The sequence below is a fragment of the Lucilia cuprina genome, chromosome 4, assembly GCF_022045245.1.
Source record: "Lucilia cuprina isolate Lc7/37 chromosome 4, ASM2204524v1, whole genome shotgun sequence".
In the NCBI taxonomy this organism is placed as follows: domain Eukaryota; kingdom Metazoa; phylum Arthropoda; class Insecta; order Diptera; family Calliphoridae; genus Lucilia; species Lucilia cuprina.
In genome coordinates, this window is record NC_060952.1 from 30,175,209 (window position 1) to 30,201,089 (window position 25,881).

Sequence of the window (25,881 nt, forward strand, 5' to 3'; positions counted from 1 at the left end):
GCCTGTTGTGCGCTCCTTACCCAGTGTCTCATGTGGGAATCGAACCCACCACCTCCGGTCTACCAGACTAGAACACTAACCACTAACCTACCGGAGGCCACAAGCTTTGTTTAAGTGTAAGAAATTAAGCTATTAAAGGCTATCGTTTACTAAATATAATACGCAAACTTCCAAATTTTGTCAGTTGCCCCTGTTAAGAGGAATGGAATTCAAAAAGTCATGGTCCTATTGACTTGTCTCCGTATAAATAAACTACAAACACTTTAAATGAAACAAATAGAAAACTTTTTAAAGTTCAGAAAAAGAATTTTTATAAAACGTTGACAGAACTCAGTGCAAAAAGATTTCATTAACTCTTTTACATATACGTGACACCGGTGCCCCAAAATTTTTTTTTAATAATTCACCATTGTGAGCGTTATTTTGAGTACACAGCTACGGTAATTGGTAATTTACAAAGAAAAATAAGTTATTTTTTAGAATTTGTGTCATAATGTCCATAGACGTTGTGACACACTAAATTGAGTCATACTGTTCATGGACGTTATGACAATTTCAAAAGTGTCACCACATTCATGAGCAATGGGTCATAAAGTCCATGGATTTCAAAGAATCCATTTAAAAAAAGGGTTTAATTTAGCGAAGCCGGTGTTCGAAATATCTTAGAGTTTGAAACCCTAAACCCATAAAGTCCATGAATTTCAAAGAATCCATTTATCAAAAAAGGCTTAATTTAGCGAAGCCGGTGTTCGAAATACCTTAGAGTTTGAAACCCTTGCGCCCGGCTGAAGGAAGGCGCAAGGGTTCCAAACACTTTTTAATAGGAGTCCAAAATGTAACATAAATCAAATTTAGGAGCAATTCTTTTTGGGATAAGAATGTCCGTTTCTTAAATTTTAAAAAAAATTTTGCAATACATTTCTATTTTAAAAGTGACACAATGTCCATGTACTTTATGACATTTAAAAAAAGTGACACAATGTTCATGGAAATTATGTCGCTTTATAGTTATGTCACTGGACATAAAAAGGATAATTGATAATTTCCGTCAATATCCTTTAAAAACACTTTTTCCATTTTTCATCAAAAATGATCAATATGCGTCAAAGTAAAGTGTGTTGTGAAGTCATAAGGCCGTGATATACGGTTGTCAGATCTTACAACGTTGTCAGTGAAATGCTCAGAAAATTTCTAACAAACGAATGAACTTAAAATTTTTCTTTTGCAACGTTATCGGAAAAAGCATTACTGACAACATTAAGAGACAAAATGTGTAAATTTACACTGTTATTATTCATTTTCTGCAGATTTTACTGCCAATATTGTAAGATCTAACAACCGTGTATACATAGCAATATCCATAACAAATCCAGCGGTTTAGTTTTGTGCATGAAAGGGTTAATAAATCTTACAAGTTTTCTAAAAGAACAATTATATAATAAAGTTTTATAAACATTTAATTGAATAGTATTACTACAAATATATTTTCTTTTATTTTTCATCAGAAAATACTATTACAGAAAGCATATGGAAATAGTAATTAATTTATTTTTTTCTTCTTTATGATAAAAAATAAAATAACATAAATTTATTTACATATTAGAAATACATACGTACATATCTTAATATCTAATTTAACATACATATTAGTATATTATTATTATTGAGCTTCCTTTAAGAAATATTAAGTTATTTTTTAAAATCCCTTAATACATATTATGTATTAAGTTTCCTTTTTAATAGGTATCTTAGTCTATATTTATATATTTTATAGAATTAATTTGCTTTAAATAATTTTTTTTTTTGGCACACATTTAACTTTTCTTTTTTGACTGGAAGATCTTTTTTAATATTATATTCTTAAATTTGAGTAAATTTTAAATTTCCTTCATTTCAGCATCGTTGTCAGCATCTTCTGTTTCATTGTCCGTTTTTAATCCATTTTTATTCTCAATAAAATCTTCAAACTCCATTTGATGATCTTTATCATCCTTAATATTATCACAAATCAACATTTTCTTATCTTCCTCATCATTATCATTGTCATTATCCTCATCCTCTTCCAATTCCTCCACTTTACACATGTTTTTTGTTGTTGCTGTTGTTGTTATTAGTTTAGTTTCATTTTTATCATTATTGGTTTTATTTGATTTCTGTGAACTTTCTAATTTAATTGAAGATTTTTTATCATCAGTATTTTCAGTTCTTTTATGGGTTTTATCCTTAATGGTCAATGGTGTAGATTCGCTGGCATTTAGTTTGGCCATTGCTAAAGCATTTGAAATTTTTGATGCAGCCAATTTACTTTCAAAATCCATTTCACCATAGTGTGGACTTTGACCATGTGCTGCTCTCAGCAATGTTAATTGCAATTCACGATGTTGCGGTGATTCTTCGAGTTTGATTTCTAATTTTTCAGTCTGTTCCAAGGGTGCTGCAGGCTCTACCGTTAATGGAATTGCATGATGATGATGTGGTATATGACGATGATGATTGTGACTGTGATGATGATGATGGTGGTGGTGATTATGATGACGATGATTATTTTGTGTTGTTGTTGCTGCTGTTGTCTGTTTTTTCGCATTTGTGCCATTATCCATAGCCTTTGTATTATTTGATGATTTGTCTGCAGTGGAAACATTTAATGCAACCCCTCCTGCAGCTGTTGCATTGCTGTTGTTATCATGCTTTGTGCCTGCAGCATTTTTCGAGGTTTTCTCTAGTATTGCATTCAATTGTTTTTTGATTTTTGTCGTTTGTTTGGCGGTTAATTTTGCACTTAATTCATTTGCAATATTTCGTTTACTTTCAATATTACTGCTGCTGTTGCTACTACTATTTGTGTTGTTGTTGTTGCTGCTACTATTGCTGCCAGGTGAATTGTGTGAATTCTTTTTTGTTGTTGTTGCCATTACCATCGTTTCAGCATTTGCTGATGATGTTGTTGTGGTTACTGAACCATTTGTTGTTGCCGCTGTTTTACCATTTCCATTTGTGTTATCTGCTGTAGTTGTTGAGGATGTAGATGTTGCTGATGATGTTGTTGTCGTTGTTGTTGCTGCTGCTGTTGATTTACCATGATTTGCCGATTTTACTTCGGCTGCCTCAGAGTTGGTTACATTATCTTGCCGCTTCCATTTAGTGCGACGATTTTGAAACCATATTTTAACCTGAAAATTAAAAATAAGGAAATCAATTAAAGTTTAATGAGTTTGAATTGTGGGAAATCATTTATTTAAAATATAAATTAAAGTATTTATTGAAATGTTAAACAAGTTATGGGTAAACGCTTAAGGCAAGCTTTAAACTACCTCTAAATTAAATTAAAAATTTATACGCACACACTTAAAATTTTAATTAATTTCCAAAAGGAAATTAAAAAAAATCTATTTAATTTATCACTTAATTTAGAAAACATTCTTTTTTTCTCATAAAATCAACTAAAATCAAAAAGTCATTGTACACTACAAAGTATTTTTTCCAAACTGTCTGCAAACATAAAACTCACTTTGGCAAATACATATTGATGTAATTTTCAAAATCCATTAACTTTTTTTCCTTCAGCATATATTTAGCGACACTCATATGAAGCTTACGCAAAAAAAATTTAATAATAAATTTAATTAAAAATATTCTATATTTAATCTAAAGATTAATGCAGCTGCATTTTTTTCACACTTAATGTAATAGAAAATTTACTTAATATTACAATTAATGCTGCAAACATTTTTGCGTAAATCAAATTCGCTAAAAATTTAAATTATCTAATAGCTAAATATGTATGTATTTTTCCCATGTGACTATATTCCTTTATACTCATATAAAATGTATAGTTTATAAATCGTAGATCTAATATATCGTATTTGGCTACCGTTTGTAATAAGTACAACTAGATATTTGCTTGACTGACGAGATTTTTAGGTTTTTTTCTCTGTCGATTGCAGTGCTAGACAGGTACTTTAAGGTATGTTCTCATGTCCTATACAAGTTGTTTTGTTATTTAAAATTTGTATTATTTCTGAGTATAAACTAAAAAGTATTCAGTTTCTTTCTCATGATGATATCATTTCATCGTCATTAATTCTCATTAAAAATCTTATCTTAGAAAAAATTACACTCAGAATCATTCACATTATCTATAAAGAACTTTAATATATATCTGAACATTTTGAGAAAACAGGGCGGACTTTCATCAGGTCCCTCATACGAATTAAATAAACAAATTCGTGTATCTGGAAAACTATTAGAGCTAGAATCTTTAAATGTTATATAAATTACTTTGCCATTTATGTAAATATTTAGTGAATAAACAGCGGCCTTACAATGGGACGTTTGACATTCCAATATAAATTAAATAAACATTTTCGTAAACTATTAGATTATAAAAAATGTTCATAGATTTCATAGAGGTTTTATTAGAGAAGAGATAAAAAACAATTTGGAGCAATTTAATTTTAAACTTGGACAATAAATAGCCACCGACTTATACGTTTTACTCAGAGAACATCAATGTCATGCTCATACAAAACTTTCTTTGATGACCAGTACTTAAACTTCTTATTTGGGGTCTAATTAAAGGATCGATTACTCTCTTAGTTAACAAGTATACTTTTCTAAAGGACTGAGGCCCGCTGAATCCGAATCTGAAATGATGAATAAAGAAGACATTTATGTATGAACTTGATTTTAAAGCTAAAAGGATGGATGACAGCTAAAATTGTCTTGTCGCTGTTTAGAACACGATATCTTAAATCCCAGAAATAGAAAATCTGGGGTCAGATTTGGATCGTGTATATCATCATGCTTATCATGTCTTATATCATCATGCTTATTTTATGTATCGAAAATCTTTTTAAAATCCAGAAGTTTAACTTATTATTTGGGGTCTGACTAAACGATGTATTGCAAAAACTGATAAATCTTTAACAAGGAGACTAAAGATTAGTTTTCTAAAAGTCTGAGTACCTCTGAATCCGAAACTGACCGCATCTTTAGGTGAAGTTATTTCGAAGAAGAAAGAAGACATCTCAGATGTTAAGACTTTCTTTTAATGCTAATAGAATGGACCCTGTAAACGATATTAGGACACGATGTTGAGATATCGTGTCCTAATCACAAATGTGATAGAAAAATCTGAGGTCAGATTGGAATCCATTAGAAACGTTTCACTTGGTCTCAGGATTTCAACTTTTTTAAACATTTTGTAGGCCTGTGTTATCAATAAGTGACAACTATATCTATTATGTATTTTTTCACGTGATTCCTATAAGTTTAGTTAACATTTTTGAAAGTGCTGTAAAATTTACGGCTCAAAAAAAGACAATCCGCGGAATATTAAAGCGAATAAACTGTAATTCTAGCACTGACTATAGACTACCACTAAAACTACTTTCTTAATACTATAATCATCTCCAATAGAAGTGCAAAATTTTGTCCCTTGAAATTGCTCTTGTCAACTTGTTGTGAACAATTCATTCACAATAGTTGATTTTGAATGGAACAGCTGTTTTATGTTTACAAAATTTTATCAATCGAATTTCACAACAGGAGAATTTTTTTCACGACAAAAAAGTTAGTGAACGAAAAAAGTGAAAAGGAGGGAACATGTTTCACGTGAAGTGATTAATGGCGATAAGGGTGATTGTGTCTTATATCTCTAGGACTCAGTTTTAAACATCAGATTTTGCAAAGCAATATTAAGAAAATGTTTTTGGTTAGTTAAACAAAAAATTTAAAGTATACACTCCTTTAAACTTCTATCACTCATTCCGCTTGTTGGGTGTTTAGTGAATTGTGCATTTTCGTACATGTACGTTTGGCATAGTGTCGCCATACATTAAATACATATACTATAAAGTTTGTTTATATTTGTTGATGTTGCTGCTGCTGCTTTTTAGTATAATTTTTATAACTGAACAATTTTCATACTTTTTGACTAAATGAAAAACGAAATGTATGTTGCCACATTAGAGTGCCGCCAAATACAATTCAAGTATTTGCATAAGATTTCTTTTCTTTTCGTTTGGTCTTAAGAAAGCAACTACAAAAAATAAAAATTAAAAACAAACAAAATCATGAAAGACATGACAACAGTTGAAATAATTTTGTGATACCTTGTCCCAATTGCATTGCCAGCCTGCTAGACAGTCAGCCAGGCAGTCAACGAGCCAACCAAACGGCCAGTCGGTGTGTTGCTTGCTATTCAGCCACAACAGGCCAGGGTGGTATTAAGAAAGAAGCCAGCTTGACTGCAAAATGTTTTTATACTTTCTTCACCTCTACCACATTTTATTTAAATTTAGCAATTTACTATCTGTTGTACTAAATAAGAACAACCAACAAAAAGGCGGCAAAAGTCACATTTTATGTTTAATATAATTGCTTGGGTGGTTTGTAAAGGAAGTGTTAACAATGGTTTGATTACTTTTGCTATAGTCCACTTATTACAAGAATTTCAAATTAGGCTTTAAAGATTTTATGGTCAAAATTACGTTGTATGTAAAAACTTTAGGACTTGGTAAATGAAAGAAAAAATAATAGCTTTATTGCCTTTCCAGCAACCCATAGTGCAGTTGTAACTTTACAAATATAAGACCATTTTAAATGCTACTTTTTTGGGCTTTTCCTTCCCTACTTTTTTATTTTGGAATATTAGCAAACTACTACATAATTCTAGTAGTGCTACAGCAGCGGCAGCTGATGATGATTGTGTGCTTGCAAACCAATTAAAATTCAAAGAACCATGAAGACCTGTTTATATAGAATGTTTTTTCATCTTTTTTTTTTTGCAACTACTATTTGCACACAGAAAATTAAGAACATATTTCTTTTTCAGAAGGTTTTTTTTTAATTTCTTTCTTTATAAATTTTCTTCTCATCTATTCTGTTGGAAAAATACAACTTAAAAGAAAGAACAAATTACTTTAAGGTTTTTATAATTGATGTTAAGCAGCAGTAAATTAATGATGCTTCTTCTACCACAGTTACTGACGACGACTGACTTTAGGACTGAAGTTATAAAGAATTTATTTTTTTTAACTTTTTTTTCATGATTTTGTTGTGTTGTTATTATTACTATTGTCCAGCAGTAGAAACTATTAAAGTTTAAAATATTTTTCAACAAAGTAAAAACAAATATTTCAAGTATTTCCTTTACAGTTATAAATCTTTTTGTGATTTAATGAAAACTTTTTCGGAATTAAAAAATTTTGAAAATCTTTTGGAGGAATAAGGGGAAAGTTGTGTTACCAAAAAAGGTGAACATTTTTGCAGCCAATGGTTCTTATTAAAAGGTTATTAACTTTTGTAATTTCTTATTTAAATTTGATCACTTTCGAAAATATCAATGACGTAACAGGGGTAATATGTTGGAAGAATTGTTCTCAGTTGATTCTTCCATAATGATTGGAGAGAATATCTCAGAGCATAAGTGTTCATCTGACATTTTTTGGAGGCATGATATGCTAAACTTCTAAACTGAACGATGTATATAAAATTCTTGTTCGACTGTGGTCAAGAGGTTTTTCCTATGGGAAAAATGTTCGCTTGATATATCTGTAGTTGAGTTGACAATCTTTGTCTAGTCTTTTTGGAGCAAAGATTTAATTGTCTTGGGAATGGGACCAAATTGTTAAAATATTCGATGTTTATATCACATTTTATACCAAAAATTAAGGAGTCTTAAGGGAACTATTGAAAGTCTTCTTAATTTATACTTCGAAAGCTGAGAATTTCTTATTAAGAATTCGAAACATTTTGATCTACGGTGACATAATGTCCATGAACGTTATGACTCGCTAAATTGATTCATATTGACCATAGACAATTTAAAAAGTGTTACTATGTCTATGAGCACTATATCGCTGAGTTGAGTTTGTCCGACTTAGACTCCGATCTTTTTGAAGTAAAGATTCAATTATCTTGGGAATGGGATCAAATTGTTAAGTATTCGGTGTTAATATCACTAAGGAATCTAAAGGAACTGCTGAAGATCAAAGACTCTGGTCTTTTTGAAGCAAAGATTCAATTGTCTTGGTAATGGGACCAAATTGCTAAAATATTCGATGTTAATGTCACAATCTATATAGAAAAGGAAGGAAGTAGTTCCTTAAGGAATCTTAAGGAACTACTGAATGTCTTGGCCGACTTAGACTCTGGTCTTTTTGAAGCAAAGATTCATTTGTCTTGGGAATGGGATCAAATTGTTAAAATATTTGGTGTTAATACCACTAAGGAATCTAAAGGAACTGTTAAAGATCTAAGAATCTGGTCTTTTTGAAGCAAAGATTCGATTGTCTTGGAAATGGGACCACATTTTTAAAATATTCGATGTTAATATCACAATCTATATCGAAAACTAAGGAATCTAAAGGATCTGTTGAAGGTCTTCTTAATTTGGACCTCGAAAGCTGAGTATTTCTCATTAAGATAGCGAAACATTTTGGTCTACGGTGACATAATGTCCATGAACGTTATGACACACGGTAACATATTGTCCATGGATATTATGTAAGATGGCGTGTTTGTGTGATGGGTTAAATGCTGATAGATGTATCGTGTTCTAGTCCTTGTTACATCAATAAAATTGCCTTATTTGACGGTATATATTTTGAGTGTTCATAGCTGACCTATCGCAGTATGTCTGTGAGAATACAAGATCGTACTTGGATTATGCAAATATATCTACAGATTCTGTTAACGACAACAATAGGGGCATACCAGTGGGATTACATATCGAGGAAGGATTAAGATATATTCTGAGGATTGTAGGATATTTGACACTGGTACTACAATAGTTAACGATTAAATAGCTCCACAATGTACAATAATTGTCGACAAAGAGTTCTTTGGAAGTCCCAAAGGGCCGGTAGTTTATCGCTTCTAGCTCACACTTTAGCTGATCTTACACAAAGTAAAAATGAAATATACACGTTTGGTACCAAATTGATACCAACGTGTTTATGATTTGTCAATAACATCCGTTGTCAAACTTTATACATACGTATGACAAAACTCATTGTCGACATTTAAATTTTATGCACAACTGTTGTCTTAATGTTAACAAACGTGGTAAGCTCACTATTGACAACGGAATTATAAACACTTTGGTGTCAATTTGATAACGGGTACGAATACTTATTTTCCCTTTATGTTGATCATAAATATATTCGTTTACGTTTTAACTCTCCAGGAACACTGTCTTCACTTTCACTGAAGAAATCTTTAAAATGTTTTCAAATACTGTTTACGCCCATGAACGTTATCAGGGACTCTGAAGTTATATATTTAGATGATCGTAAGTATCATAAGGGTAATCATAATTGATAGATTACTTTAATGACTCAGTCGTCTGCTCTTCACAAAAATCCACTTCTTGTTCGGAAGACGATCGGTTTGTTAAAGATTGATCATTTTGTTAGAAACGATATTTTTAAGTTGATTTAGCTGTAGCTGAAAGGATTCGTAGTGAGTGGGTTTCCAAAGTTTGTGACCTTGGGTGTAATTTTTTTTTAATTTAAACTTCTTTTTTCATCTACTGAATTTCATAAAACTATTCACAAGAGATTTATTACCAAAATTTCACTTTTTATAATTATTTCAAGCTTTTAATTTATTTTCAAAAAAATCAGATTAAAAATTTACTCTCTCCTCTTATTACCCATAATTCTGTACTTGTTTTCTCGAATAGAGTAGATTATTTTACGAACCTTTTAAAATCAACACTCTAAACATTTTCCAGCAACAAGCTTTTTTTGCTTTTAAATTATTATTCCCTTGAGTTTGAGATTTTTCATTTATTTTTTTTTTTTATCAAGAATTTTCATTTTTCCTTTTTGGCCATAATACAATCTGTTTGTGCCTTGTTGAATGTACATGATTTTTTTTTAGATTTTAACGATGCGTAATTTTCATCTTATTTTTCGTTTCAGTGCATTTTTGTTGCAAAAACAGTTGTAGTCTCAACTTTAATGGCGAACTATTTGATTTATGTTTATCATCACATTATATTTTCATACTTATTAAATGTTTATTAAAGTGTAATTAACTTAAAGGCTTTAGAGGTAATATACAATATTCTGTAGAAAAAAGATTAAGCAGCATTTGTTGTATGTATGTTCTATAATTAAATGTCTGCAATAAATTCATGTGGTTGGGGATTTTCTTGTGGGGAGACACAAAGATGCATTTTGATCAGCTCTTACATTGAGCAAATGAAAAGAGATTTTAGAATAAAAAGTAAATAGTTTAATTACCTTAGAATAGATCGTCAACAATGAGATCTTTTCGGTTTAGTTAACTTTTTAATTTTAAGGATTTTCCATTTTCTTAAACTCCTTAAAACCCTATAATTTGCTTAATGCTGAAAAGTAATAATCTTGTCCTACAAACTGTAATACATTGTTTTCCATTAAAGCTAATGAATCAATGTGCCTTCACTTTTCTTTTAAGTAAACTGTATTCTCTTTAGTACTGCATTAAAATTTAAGTGTAATTAAAAAAATGAACTCTTTAGAACTTGTTACACTTGCATTTTAATTGAATTTATGATTCCATAAAACGGCTCATAATTTTAAATATATCTGCCGTAACACAAAACTTTTTGATCTGACATCATTTTGTATTTCAATTAAACACTCAACATTGTGTCGCCCAAGAAAAGAAAAGAAAATGAATTTAATTAAAACAGATTAAATGTAGTAAAAATGTAATTACACCAACACGTTTTTATTACGAATTATTCTAAAAAATAAATTAGATTTATTGTACTTGATAAGAGTATGATTAGTTTGATCATTGATTTGTTTTAGTTTATTAAAATTCGCTCGAAAATAATTTTAAATTTTATACTTTATAGCCAAAAACTTTTTACCTTTTGAGGAAGTTGACTTTCAAAGAAGCGAAAAGAATCCAATTTTTATACCCTACACCACTTTAGTGGGAGGTCCATTATTTCGACTAGACCCCATACAATCGTACCCCCCCGAATAGGGCATTATGTCAACAAAAATTGACAAAACATATTTTTATAGAATTTAAAATTACACTACCGATTTTTGTAATGATCGGGCCTCATTTAACCCTAGCCCCCATATAAACTCCCCTTCAGAAAATGTCTTGAAGGTCAAAATTCTTTTATAAACACTATTAACACATTTAAGTTCTACATAAATAACTTAAAAAGTAGACGTAACTTCCTCTACTACTCCCCAATTAGCCCTCTTGAGAAAAATCTCTTTTTTTTGTCAAAAATAAGTAAAAAATTTCACTTCCTAATAACTAAAAAAAAAAAAATTTTAAAAAACTACTTCCTGAGAATGACATTAGATGTAGTAGACAAGCCTTTGTTAAAATCATAACTTCTTAAGGTCTTTTTCAGTACTTCAATGGAGTAAATTCTACATCTTTTTCGCTTCTTTGGAGGTTCTTTTGCTGGGATTTAACAGGCAGGCATATCTGCATTACATAGGACTACAAAACGGATCCTATATTGAATAATGTCATCCTATAATTTAAGGTCGACACAAGATAGGTTGAGAATATGTCTACAGTTTATTCGTGTTGGGGTATAACTGTAGACTGTAGTATAGCTGTTGCTGTGTTTTCTTTTTGCCGATTGTGGTCGTTTACGAACGGAGATTTAATTGTCGTGGGTACTTGACTATGGGACTTAACTTTTAAGCATTTTTGGGCCGGTTAATTGTCGTGGATACAGCAATAGGATTCCTCTCATGAATGACTGTGAGACTTAACTTTTAGGAATGTTTGGGAACCGAAAGAGTTGGAATAATAATTTAATCGGGGCGCTAATCTCCTCAACCTGTACCCTCAATTGTTGTCCCCAGATTGTATTTCTTTCCTATTTCCTAGTATTCGTGAAGATTTTATGGTTCTTTATCGTGAAGATTTGGTTTACTCCGATTAATCTAGTCCTGGTCCTACCCCAGTATGTCCCCTATTAGTATGTACGAAGTATGAGCTTATTGGTGAAGATTTAGTATCCTCTACTTGTAATACTAATTAAGGCACTGTTGCCGGTGATTCTGTATTTTGAAATGATTGCGTATTTTTGTCAATGAATACTTCAGCTACCCTCAAAAATTATATATTTAGATCAAGTAATTGAGAAACGTGCATGGACGGATATAACCAAGTTTAATAAATTACAATTACATGTTGTTTAAAAGTCTCAAAGGGTCGGTAGTGTATAGTCTTTAGCTCTAACTGTGATCGCAAAAGTGACACCGTGTTATAGTTTTATACGCCAGATACTAACGTAAAGCACTATTGTCTATGTCTGGAACTTAGTATCTGAGAAATATGTCTGGTAATAAGTTATATAAATGTTTCTGGTAGAGGGAGAACTTTAGATATATCTCATTAAAAGCATATATATATAACAGACTTTAAGTCTTTATTTTTAAATAGAGATATTGTATTTTCAAAGATGTTATCAAGCTGTTATAACGTCACAAATATGACCAAAAACGGGGGGTTTCAAGTTTTAAAACTCCATTGTCCAATTCACAATCTGTGTTGTATAGTTGTATCGTAGTATGTCGTAATTTTTTTGTAATTGTTTTATTTTTGTTTCAAACAAATTTATTTGAAATATATTTATGACATACCGCGTTACAACGATACGACATTGATTGTGAATTGGACACATACCTATCTCGAAAACCTGATGTAATAGGTTAACAATTTAAAAAATTAAATCTCACGAATTTTCGGCCCTTGTTATTTAAATACTAGATACGTTTAAAAATTTTACAATTTATATAAAATTAAAAAAATCCCTTTGATATAAAAAAAAATAAAGAAAAACAATATCTTCGGAAACAAAAACATACAAAATGACATAAATAACTTTAAAAGATTAAAAAAGCATTTCATTGAATAAATTTATTACAAATAAATAATTAATAAATTGAATACGATTTTAAATACCATAACGTTACAAAATAGTTTTATTTTAATATCTGATGAACAGACAAACCCCACCAGACTGAACCATAACAGACAAAAAGCACATTATATTCAATAATTACAATTCATAATAATTATCAATTCCACTTTCAATTATAATTTCAATTTTATATTAAACGTGTAAGAGAAATATTTATATAAAAAATTTTTATACTTTTTTGTTGGTTTTCTCATTATAAAAGTTTCATTTTCACTGCAGGTCTGTGTCTATTGGTTTTATTTATACAATTTGTAAAGTGCGTATTTCTGTCTGTTTCCGTATGTTTCGTTTTTTTTTTTTGGTCTGTTTAAACATTTAAATAATTACATTTATTTATTAATTTCTTTTTTTCTTCTTTTTGTTTTAAACATACAAGTACTTGGTCTCGTGGTGGCGATATTGTTTATTATTTTAAAAGTTGTTACCATATAAATGTCTGCCACACCATTAAATCCATTAAATGTACATATTTTTGTTGTTGTTGCTGTTGCTGCTGTTAATTTTGTATTATTTTCATTTATTTATTTATTATTATTATTTTTTTGTTAAACATTTTCATCATCATTATCGTTGTTGTAGTCGTCGACGTTGTGGTATTAACAAAATGAAATAATGAAAATAAAAATGTGAAAAATGGTAATAAATATATTGAGTGTTTACTTTATGAATGTTCAAAAACATCAGAAATAATAACAGCAAAGAAATATACAGATATCATTTTTTTAAATGGCCAATAAAATAAAACAACAAAAAAATTATATAAATAAAGTGAGAAGTTTGAATAGATTTGTATATTGTAAATGCAGAAAGTTTAAATAGTAAATTGTTTAAGTGAAATTATACTCGTAAGTTTAAAGTGTCTTATTATCGAGTAGCGTACATCAGAAAACGATGATATGATGATCATGATGGGTAAATTTCTGATCTGATTTATATTCATTTATTATATCAGAACACTCCTTGTTGATGATCGTGATTTAGCTGTACGCTGATCATCAGAAGACGATGATATGATCATGATGGGTATAATTTTGATCTAATTTATGATCATTTATTATATCAGGACTCTCTTTGTTGATGATCGTGATCTAGCTCTACGCTGATCATCAGAAGACTATTATATGATGATCATGATGGGTATAGTTCTAATCATTTATGATGGGTATAGTTTTGATATGATTTATGATCATTTATTATATGAGAACTCTCCTTTTTGATGATCGCGATCTAGATCTACGCTGATCATCAGAAGACTATTATATGATGATCATGATGGGTATAGTTCTAATCATTTATGATATCAGGACTCTCCGTTAGCGTTGAGCTAGATCACGATCATCAACATGCTTATAAGTGATTTAGTATGATCTTTCTTCTTCATCTTCTAGACTGACATTACCATAATAGCTGTAGTATTTGGTGTTGATATATCAACCATTTCCAATGCTGATTGTGTTCGCATTTCTTCTTGCTATCGTGAACTTATCGTTAACAATTCATTCACAATAGTTAATTTTGTATGGAACAGCCGTTCCATGTTTACAAATCAACAAACTTTACATTGATTTTTTGCAGTGACCATTATCACCATCCGCTAGTTTGATCTGTCGTTGTCATCGTTTAGGCTTTCATTACCTCGATATTACTGTTTGATAGGTTTCTCTTGTGGAGATTGTCAAAATCCTTGTTGGAGTAGTTTAATTTTCATTGAACAGAAGACGAGATTGTGATTTTTACCAAAAATCAAAATTCGAAAGTTACAGAACACAGGAACAGAATTTTTTCTTAACATAAAAGTCCATAGTTGAACTGTAGTCTCACTTTAGCCTTATTAAGTGGTTTAGCACCTGAGACCTAGAACTTTGGTCCTTTTACTTGTTATTCGAAATTTTGACAATTTGTTCCTTTACTGTAGAGTAACAAGCAGTTTAGTGGAGCCAAAAAAACAATAGAATAAAATCTTGAGAGAATGGCTTTGTCCTCTCTAAGTGTGAGTTACATAAAATAGAGTTTTTACTCAGTTTAGATTTAGAAATTCTTATCACCAGATTCATAAATTTATAAATCGCTTATTCTTGATTTATTACGCACATTTTCCATACAAAATTCCTTTAATAAACCCACAATAATTTATGAATATGGGGATAAAGTTTCAGAAATATTGTTTATAAAATGAAAATCTTTTAACATTGAAAAAGGCTCCACTTGGTGGAGTCATGCTTACAAGAAAGCAACTTAAGAATGGGTCATATAATTCATTACCTCTCTTAACTTTGAGGTTGAGATAATTGCTATTGAATGTTCTTGATCGTACACATAAGTCCGCTCCACCTTTCCTAAGCTAGAATATACTAGTCTAGTCCATACACTATTCCAAGTTCTAGTCTATGGATCAATAAATTGTTTTATTGACTAATGCTTGTAAGGTGGAGTAGATCTACAAAGATCTTATGGTGGGACTCTGATGAGAGCCAGACGAGAAATCTTATAAAAATGAGCAAGTTTTAGGTTAGTAAGTATTCTGAGTGGATACACAGTATTACGAGCACGAATGTAGAGCATGTAGAAGTTAGATCCAAGTATCTTGGAAGTGATATTTGTCCTGATTAGAAAATTCTTAGGAATTACGTCCAGAAAACTGAGTTTCGGAACATTCATATCAACCTAACATAACCTAATGATCGTACGCTAAGTTCATTCACCTTTTCAAGGCAAGACTACAATATACTTTAGGGACTAATCCATAAACACGTCAATAGTCTACATTAATCTAGTCCATGTGTACTAGTCTATGTTTTATTGACTACTCCGTAACTAATTTTCTGATTTACTAGATCCTTTAAGGGGTCTAGTAAATACACTAGTCTACGGACCTGTCCATATACTTGTGCGGGGATTTGACTAGATTGTTTTAGTCTATTGCAGGATTGGATCCAGGGGGGAAGGGAAATACCACCACCCACCCCAAAAAACCAAAACATTTTCATACAAAATATAAAAATGAGGAAAAAGGAAAAAAGAAAATAACTTAAAAAAAGTTCCTCTAAACACTCGAGCTGGATCCGCGACGGCTCTATTGATTGGTCTATAAACGAATCTATTGAACTGTGATAATTTAGGTTTTACTTTATATCAATATGAACATTAGAATGAAAACTTCATTTACCGGAAAACATCATACATTTACAGCTCTGTGTCTTTAGCAACAAATTTGTTGGGTCTTTTCATATAAACTATAAATATTCGTGTGTATTGCCTGCAAATAGTTTAATGATTTTATTTTCCTTGGTGTTGTAGTACATGTTGATATTATTATTGTTGTACTTACAGAGTTGTGTTGTATGTTATTTTACGCACATTAATGGTTTTTCGAGTTAATGGCGTGTGGCATGTTGCGACTCATCGCTTAGCAGTGGTTGGTTATTATTTGTTTATTTACATATACATATGTATATTAACAACATTATATGTATAGTATTTATATATACATAATTGAATACTTTATAAGTGCAACATTCATATTTAAAACATGCATCATCATAATTGCATACACAACAGACTTATGGCACAATGCATTTACATCCTTATTATGTAAATGTGTTGGTATTGTATTTACTTTTTTTTTGGTACTGATTGTTGTATGAGTAATTTTTAATATAAAAATTAATTATAAACATTTAAAAGATCATATATTAAAAAATAAATATAATTAAATGTATTTAATATGTAAACACTTAAACAAAAATATATGTACATATACCAAACGTAGAGTGTGTGTAGTAAATTTTTAAAATTTATTGTTTTAATTATGTCAGACATCAGTGTGTGAAATGTTTGCATTCTTTACAATAAGTCGAGGGATTAAGTAGTTTCTTAAATATAGTATTAATACGAAATTGTTGTTTTAATTCTTATAAAATCTATAAAGATTAAAAAATATTTATATGTATTTATAGATTAAATTCTTTTAAAATGCAGAAAAGCAAACAACTAGAAGATTTTGTTCTTCTTAACTTAAGTTTGTGCTAATGTTTGTAACGCACAATAATATTGGTCCTATGCCCACATTTAAGTATACCAATCGAATCAGAATCATTTTCTGAGTCGATTTAGCTATGCCCGTCTGTCAGTCTGTCTGTCCGTCCATGTAAACCTTGTAATCAAACTACAGGTCGCAATAAGATAATTCAATGAAATATGGTACATGATCTTCTAGTGACCCACGGACGAAGCCTATTGAAAATGGCAAAGACTGGTCCATTATTTTACCTAGACCCCATACAATTGAACCCCCGAATAGAGCTTGTAAACCTTGTAATCAAACTACAGGTCGCAATTTTGGAGAAAATTCAATAAAATTTGGCACATGATATTTTATGGATGAAGCCTACTAAAAATGGTTAGGATTGGTCCATACTTTCAGCTAGCCCACATACAACTGAACCCCCCAATAGGGCTTTTAAGTTCATAATTATGTTTAATTTACTCGTAACTCGACAATAAGCTGCAAAATCAAGTCTTGACACTATCCCCTCATTTGGCCTCATTGGACCCTATCCCCTGTAAAAAGCCCTCTTCAAAATTTAACTTAAATATCCACTGTTTTATTAAACAATAAAAGGCTTAAGTTAAGGTACAATTCAACTGATATGCTTTATTATGAAAACTATATCACATTTTGTTCGTACACAAATATAGGGTATTATATGGTCGACCTCGCCTAACTATAATTCCTTTCTAGTTTATTTATAAAACTATATATACAAACAAATCAATCTAGTAAATGTATTCAAAATTTCCATTAATAATAATAATGTATAAAACACATTAATCCCTCTACAACTTCCATCATTCCATCCATCCATTCCCCTAATAAACAACAATTTCAATCAAATTATTATAACCAGAAGAAAAAAACATAACAAAAACAAAACTACTTAGATTATACACATGATAAAGATAAATAGAAAATAAAATCATATACTTCTTAAATGCTTAATTTTCTACGATTTTCATTTGATTCAATTATAAATTATAATTGAAATAATACTCGTAACAATTGCCCACATACTGTCTATAAATATTTTAAATAGCATTGTTAACAATCTGACAACTGTGCCCCGTGTTGGTGGTGGCAGTGAATGCTAACAGAATGGTACGGTATGGCGGCATGACATGGTATTTGTGGCGATGGGGCCAAACCCCAACTCAACATACATACATACATATATGTACATATATAGAGAGAAATATAGATAAACAGACAGACAGACAAATATACAAGGAATGAAGACTAAAAAACACAACAATAATTATTTTGTGGCACAAGAACACCCCTTGAGCAACAACATAAAACAATAAAATAACTCATTACTGAATGGTTGTTTTACTGTATTGTCTTTCAATAGCTTAAAGAATGTTGAAAATGTAAGATTAGACTTGTGCAGAATTTTATGGAGAAAAATCACTTAGAGAATCGAGAGATCGAGTCTGGAATAACAATTGTTCTTACTTAAACATGTGTATACAGAGTTAAGATCGGTTATAGGGTAATAAGATCTCTTCTTCGGTTGCTTGATTTGTGGCAGATCTAGTTTAAGAATAGACTAAAATCAATGACTAGTACTACTACTAGAAACTGATTTAGTATGAAGTTGTTTCGTGTTCTTGTTGTTGCGCAAAACGATCAGTTTTGTTTTGTCAGGTTTTGAACCCAAAAAACTCTTACAAATTGACCCTCTTAAACCAAATAATTTTATTTTTAAAATCATTATGTATCCACCCATTTATCATAACTTAAAGGTGACTAAACAACAGTACATTTCAAAATTCATTTTGACTTCAATTTTCTTATTTTTCTGTGTAAAAATATTTAATTATAAAATTCATTAAGAATTTATACAACCAAAATAATAAAAACAAAAATGAAATTATGAAAAACAGAAATAAAATTAATTAAATAAAACACACAATAAACACAGCATGACCACAAAATATTTAAAAACAGATTTTTTCTCAACAAAAACAAAAATGAACAAACATTTCATTTCATCATCATCAATATTTTATTCAAAATTTAAAACACAAATAAATAATATTCATTTTTTTTTGAAAATTCAAAATTATAATTTAATGTTAAATCGAAAGAAATTTATTAAAAATAAAACATTTATGAAACACTTTTTCTTTTTGGTTTTTGTGAGTTGTTTGAAACAAATGTTTGCGTTGATCGATGTATTATTTTGAAAGCATGGAATTGTGTATGAAATAAAAAAAATTAATAATCCTCATATAAAAAACTTAATGTATTGTTGATACATATATACAAAATCTTAAAAAATTCCGTTTATTTTTGTTTTTCATGAATGATTCTTTTTCTGATTGTTGTTGACCACAGCATATTATTTGTAGAAGTAAAAAAAAACACACTTAATTTTTGGTTTTGTTTAATAAAATATTTTAAAAGTAAGTCAGTCACTTTATAATGCGCCACCACACTTGTTGCTTGATTGGTTTGAAAATACCAAGAATTTTTGGGCGTTTTTAGTTGTTGCAAATGTTGGTAACATGACGATGATTTCTTTTGAAAAAAATTATGAAAAAACCTGAAACAGAAATAGAACTAGAACAGAACTAGAACGCAATTAAAACTGAACCAGAACAGAACTAGAACAGAACTAGAACAGAACTAGAACAGAACTAGAACAGAACTAGAACAGAACTAGAACAGAACTAGAACAGAACTAGAACAGAACTAGAACTAGAACAGAACTAGAACAGAACTAGAACAGAACTAGAACAGAACTAGAATAGAATTAGAACAGAACTAGAAGAGGACTATAACAAAAACAGAACAAATTATTTAAAAATTATTCTGTAATATATTTTTTATACAAAAAATTAGCGTGTGACAAATTTTCTATTAAAGAAATTAGTATAGATAATGAATAAGCGACAAATTCTCTATATGGAAAATGAATTTGTCAGAATTGTTCATAGTTTACACGCTTCTTTAAGAAACAAAAGTGGTAAATAAATTAATAATTTTGCGCTTTTATAACTAGAGCATTTAATTTTTTAATTATAAAACAAATAGCGTATCAAATAAGCCAACCTTACCAACAATAATTTAAAATTGCTTTTTTTTTCAACACTAAATACTACTTGTGTGTATAATCAAAAAGACGTGAAAAATACAAAACGTAAAATTTATTAAGTGGCCTGCTGCCACCGCCTCTTTTTGTTTTGTTCTTAATGTGGTTTTGCTTATTTTATTTAAATTTTTTATCAAAATAATATTTTAAAAATAAATTTCTTGATGCCATAATAGCAACTAATATACTTTTCTCATTAAGTCGCTTTTACGAGAATACAGCAATAAATCATTAATTTTGAATAAATACAAAAAAATGAAACAATTTTTGTTTTTCACATAAATAATAACAACAAAAAAAGTCTACAAATTTCAACGCCTCTTAACAATTTCCTTAAAATTTTCTTAATAAAAACAAAAAAAAATTAGGTTAAACGAATTAAAAATTTATAATAATAAACTATTCACAATTAATCTTTAAGCTAAAAACTGAAAATGTTATTATGAATTTAAAAATGTTTTGTATTTTATTTAATGCCAGACATTTGCCTCATTTTCTATCAATCCATATACATAGTTTTTTTTTTCCTAATTATCATACCCAACTCATTACAAATTTATCAATCATTGCATCACATTAACACTCGTTGTATTATTCATATAAGTTCTTTATTTTTTTTTCATTTGCTTTAATTAATGTAAAGATTTGTGAAAGAAATGTAACACAATTTTGAAAATTAATTAAAGAAAAAAATGTTTTCTAGCAGTTTTCTTTGCCATTTATTTATTCTTTTATGTGTTTTCAATTTTAAGCTAATTTTTAATGGTACTGTAATATAATTTTTGTAATGTAATTGTGGGCCAGAGATTTCATCAATGTTTTCAAATTAATGAAATAATATTTTAGAAGAAAAAAATGCAGTGATGAACATTAAGAGGAAGGAAATGTAATAAATTTAATTAAAAAATATAATAGTTGTAGAGATTGTTAAGCAAGCGTTTAATTGGTGAATGTTATTGTTTAGAGAATTACATCTCTGTAAAATTAACGATGACAGTAAAATTTTGGAATATATCATCTAATAGAAATACACCTAAGCCTTGATCGTGTATAATACGGGACGTTCCAAAGCTCCAATTGTCGTAGTAACAATAAGAGAGACAAAAATGTTCGAATTTGTACGTTAAATACATTTGTCCAATTTACAATCGATGTCGTATCGTTGTAGCGTTGTATGTCATAAAATTTTTTCAAATAAAATTTCTTGAAACAAAAATAAATCAATAATAAAAATTTACGACATACTACGATACAACCGTACAATACCGATTGTGAATAGAACAAATGTGTTTCGAAAATTTTTTTCGAATCGAAAATAGAGATACCTTCTAGTGTCTTTGTGCGGTATCGAACCTACACCCACCAGTCTAACAGACTAGAATACTAAGTCCACTGAAGTGGCCTCTGGTAGGTTAGTGGTTAGTGTTCTAGTTTCGCACACCGGAGGTGGCCCTGGTTAAGGAGCGCACAACAGATAGATGCCTAGTTGTATTTCTTCGGATTTGATGTGTATACATCCTTCTTTCAAACTAACTAAGTCCACTGAAGGAGCACATTGAAATAAGATCCAAATATCTTTAAAGTAAATTGCTGCCTCAGATATTACATCCCTTAGGGATATTGAATGGAAAATTGTACGTTTTGAAAACTAAGTTTATGAAAATCGGACGATATCTCCGAAGAGCAGAGAGGTTTTTCCAATCAGAATTATATCTAACATTACTATCAAATCTTCGGGGAGAGTATTATGTGTTTGAACTGATGTTTGTAACACATCAAAGTTATTGGTCCTAGAATTACTTCCTGAGTCGATTTAGCTATGTTGTCTGTCCGTTTGTGCGTTCGTTATATGTCGGAATTTGCAAGGTGATGTGATCGAATTTATAAGTAAGTCAAAAATTATTAAAATTGGTTCATTATTTCGTCTAGCCCCTATACAATCGTAAGCCCCGAGTAGTATTTTTAGCTCATTAGTATGAAATATACTAGTATCTCTATAAAAATCCGCAAAACTTATTTTGATATAAGTCTTAATACTATCAGTTTTTGTAATGATCGAGCCTCATTTGACCCTAGCCCTCATATAAAGTCCCCTTTCTGAAACTCCAACTTAAAGGTCCAAAATTCACTTATAAACACTTATGTGTATAAACAGCGAATGAAGAACTAGCACGAAGTAAGCCGATGCTTTTCAATGCGTCAATTCTATATAGACGTCTTGCAAGAAAAGATGTATACATAACTATTGCTATATAGCAAATCTTTAATCCATTAGGATCCTATTTGTATAATTTTAGGTTTTTAGGTTCAAAAGTTCAGAAAATCAAAAAAAGTAACATATGAATGATAAAAAAGTACTAGAAAGTTTCCTTTTATAGACTTTTATTCTTAAATATTTTAAGTGTTTTATTCAAAAAAAATATATTCAAAAAAAACCTAATAGAAGCTAAAAGAGATCAAAATATGCTGATTAGATATAAATCAAAATCCTATATGTCTGATTACACTATTTTTAGGTTTAATATTCCAGAAAACCCAAAAAGTACCAGTTCAGGAACGAAATAGTACCAAAAATCCTTTTCTACAGATTTTTTTCACTCAGGACAACTTCAATCACCTCTATCGCTAATCATTATCTCACGTGAACTATGTTCCCTTGTCACTTTTTTCGTTCACTTTTTTGTCGTGAAAAAATTACCCTTTTGTGAAATTTGTTGATGGAATTTTGTAAACATTGAACAGCTGTTCCATACAAAATCAACTATTGTGAATAAATTGGTCACAATTTTCCCTTCGAGGGAAATGAAAATTTCAAGAAAACAATATTTTCACTTATATTGGAGATAGGGGTGAATATTCTCGAAAGCATGTCTGATAGAATTATTGGATATTGATATCTAGAAGGTCCTCTGAAAACTCATTTTAAGAAACATAAATGGATGTAGATAAAAAATTCACCCCTATCGCTTATAATCAATTCACATGAAATATGTTTCCTTATCACTTTTTTCGTTTACTCGTCATGAAAAAATTTCCCTGTTGTGAAATTTGTTAATAGAATTTTGTAAACATTGAACAGCTGTTCCATACAAAATAAACTATTGTGAATGAAATTTTTACAACAAAGTTCACGATAGTAATTTTCCCTTTGAGGTTAATAAAAATTTCAAGGCAACAAAGTTTTCACTTCTATTGACGATAGGAGAGATTGCTGAATCGGTAAGGATCCAAAATTTATGTTTATACTTTATGGTGTCCGTCTCACAAAGGTGACGGATATAAAAAGTACAAAATAGGTTAAACTAGTAAAAGTAAAAGATTGTTTATTATTTGTTCCCGATTATGACGAATTTGAGTAGTCTTGGTTGATGCATCATTAATATATGGTCTCCATTATGAGCATTAGTTATAACATAACCTTTTAATGATGCCTTTTTCAATGTCCCAAATCTTTTGACAAGATGGCGTTAAACTGTTAAAAAAAAATACGTTTCCAACATTTTACAATCTGCCTGTCATTTTTATCATCCCATCTGTTTTATGACATTTCTATTCAAGTGTATGATTTAGGTCTAAAGCAAACAGTGTGTTATGAATTATAAGTTATTAAAAGAACAAGGTGTCTATATTTCATTCCCCTACAATCTATAACTTACTAAAAAATCTAACACCCTAGTCTGGCCCTCTTACCATTTCGACATTTTGGATTGTTGTCGTATGGAAGCATGAAAGTATTTTTTGCTGTTAACTTTTTTTTATTCATCTTCCTCATTTTGAAATCTCTTTACATTTTGGCATAATTTAAATAAATTTCATAATACTCTTTTATACTTTATATAGAGTCAATACAAATGGAAATGAAAATGAAGTGAAAAAAAAATCACAAAAAAATTACTAATTAAGTGCGTGATTTAAATAGAATTTCATGTTTTTGTTTTCAAAACTGACAGACGGAGAAACAGGCAACATTTTTGTTACAAAAAAAAAAAAAAAAAAATGATGCGGTTGGGTTGTTGTGCTCAAGTATGAAGAGTAAAATACGTTGTGATGATTGTACTTTTTAAATTGATGAGGTTGCTGTTGTTGATGATGATGATGAGTTTCGTATAGTCAAGACTAAGCGATACATCCGCAAAATGTTTTATGTTTTGATTTAATATTTTTTCAATTTCTTTTAATTTTTTTCTGCGTTTTTTTTCTCAGTTAAGATTATGGTAAAATGTTCTTATTCTTGACAGACATTCGTCATTAACATTTATCTCATTAAGTTTTGAAATAGACATTTGTCTGAGTGTTCAATGTTTGGTACTATATTCTGTTGCTTAAGTACTGTTAGGGGTATTCAGAAGGGGGGGACTGTCAGGGAATACTTAAATGTTTTTTTTCTTTTTTCAAACAGGAAATGTTTTTCACATACTTCGTGGTAAAGTTTTTTTTTCAATTTTCTTATTGTACCAAAAGCTTAGGAAAATAATTTGTTTCATGATATTTTTGTCGTTGTGCTAATTAATGCAAAAAAAAAAAGATTTTTCCATTAATTTCACATTTGGTTTATTAAAACAAATGTTGTTAAGTACAGAGGATGTTTATGTATTATTGAAAGCAGGGTACTTTTAAAGTCGTTTTATTTGTTCTTTATTTATTTTAACAGCAAATTGACTTATTATTAGCAAAATGTGTGTTGTTTTTTTTTGGTATTTTCTAAGAGTATGAAATTAATGATCTTTTCAATTTGTAGCCCAATTGATTTTCTTGTGAAAATATTTTAGTTTTTATGACGTTTGAAAATTGTTTTTCGTTTCTCTTGTTATTGGCTTTTAAATATTTTTATGTTCGTTTAATATTTAAAAATATTAATTACTGTTCTGTTTTATTGATTATTTTATTATTTAATAGTAGAACGAGGGTTGATGGCAACATTTTTCAAACAAAGGAACTAAGCATTTATTGCTTAACAAATAATATTTAAAGAAACTTCCTTACTCAGCAAAAATAAAACGAAGTACTTCCAAATGAATAACATTTATAACCACTTCAGAAGTAGCACCTTCTGTGGAAGTGATGTTTATTCACTTCTAAAGAAGCGAAAATAATCCAATTTATGTTATTAAATTGAAGATATTTTTCGAGTTAAACCAATTTTATTGTAGAGTTAATATTATTTGAGTCAAACTAGTTGTATTTTATAAAACTACAATTTTACTTCCTAATATCTTCCAAAAAAGAACATAAAAATTACATCCTGAGAATGACTTCGGATGTAGTGAATTTGAAATTAAATAAAAAAACATCCCTCCCATGACAAGCCTATGTTAAAGTCATCACTTCTTCAGCTCTATTTCAGTACTTCCATGGAGTAAATTCTACTTTTTCACTTCCTTGGAAGTTCTTTTTTTGCTGGGTATTACTACAAAGATTTTGGTTCTTACAAAACTTGTTTATGTTGTAGTCATTTTCTGAAGGGAAATGTATACGAAGGGTAGCGTCAAATATAGACAAATCCTTACAAAAGTTGGTAAAGATATTTTTGTAATAAGTGTTAAAGTAAATTTCTTAAAGTAGAATTTCTTCGTTATACTGGTATTTTCAAACTAGTTATGAGTGTTAAAATTGTTTTTCCGATAAACACTTGTATGAGGGCAATGCGAAAACGTGGACCGATTCTGCACATTTTCAAAAACAAACAAACCTTATCATTATTTATACAAAATTCCAACTGTCTAGCTTCTTGCTTATAGCCCCTGTCGTGATTTCAACAGA

At 29.7% G+C, this 25,881-nt stretch overlaps 1 protein-coding gene across 1 annotated transcript in view; it reads right to left on the reverse strand.

Moving 5' to 3' along the window:
* Window positions 1-1,460: 1,460 nt before the first annotated feature.
* LOC111683280 (probable serine/threonine-protein kinase DDB_G0282963) overlaps window positions 1,461-25,881 on the reverse strand; it is a 97,411-nt gene continuing 72,990 nt past the window's right edge. The window contains exon 4 of the mRNA XM_046950469.1: window positions 1,461-3,170. Coding sequence (XP_046806425.1) covers window positions 1,878-3,170 — 1,293 coding nt within the window. The 3' untranslated portion in view covers window positions 1,461-1,877. The remainder of the gene's footprint in view (window positions 3,171-25,881) is intronic.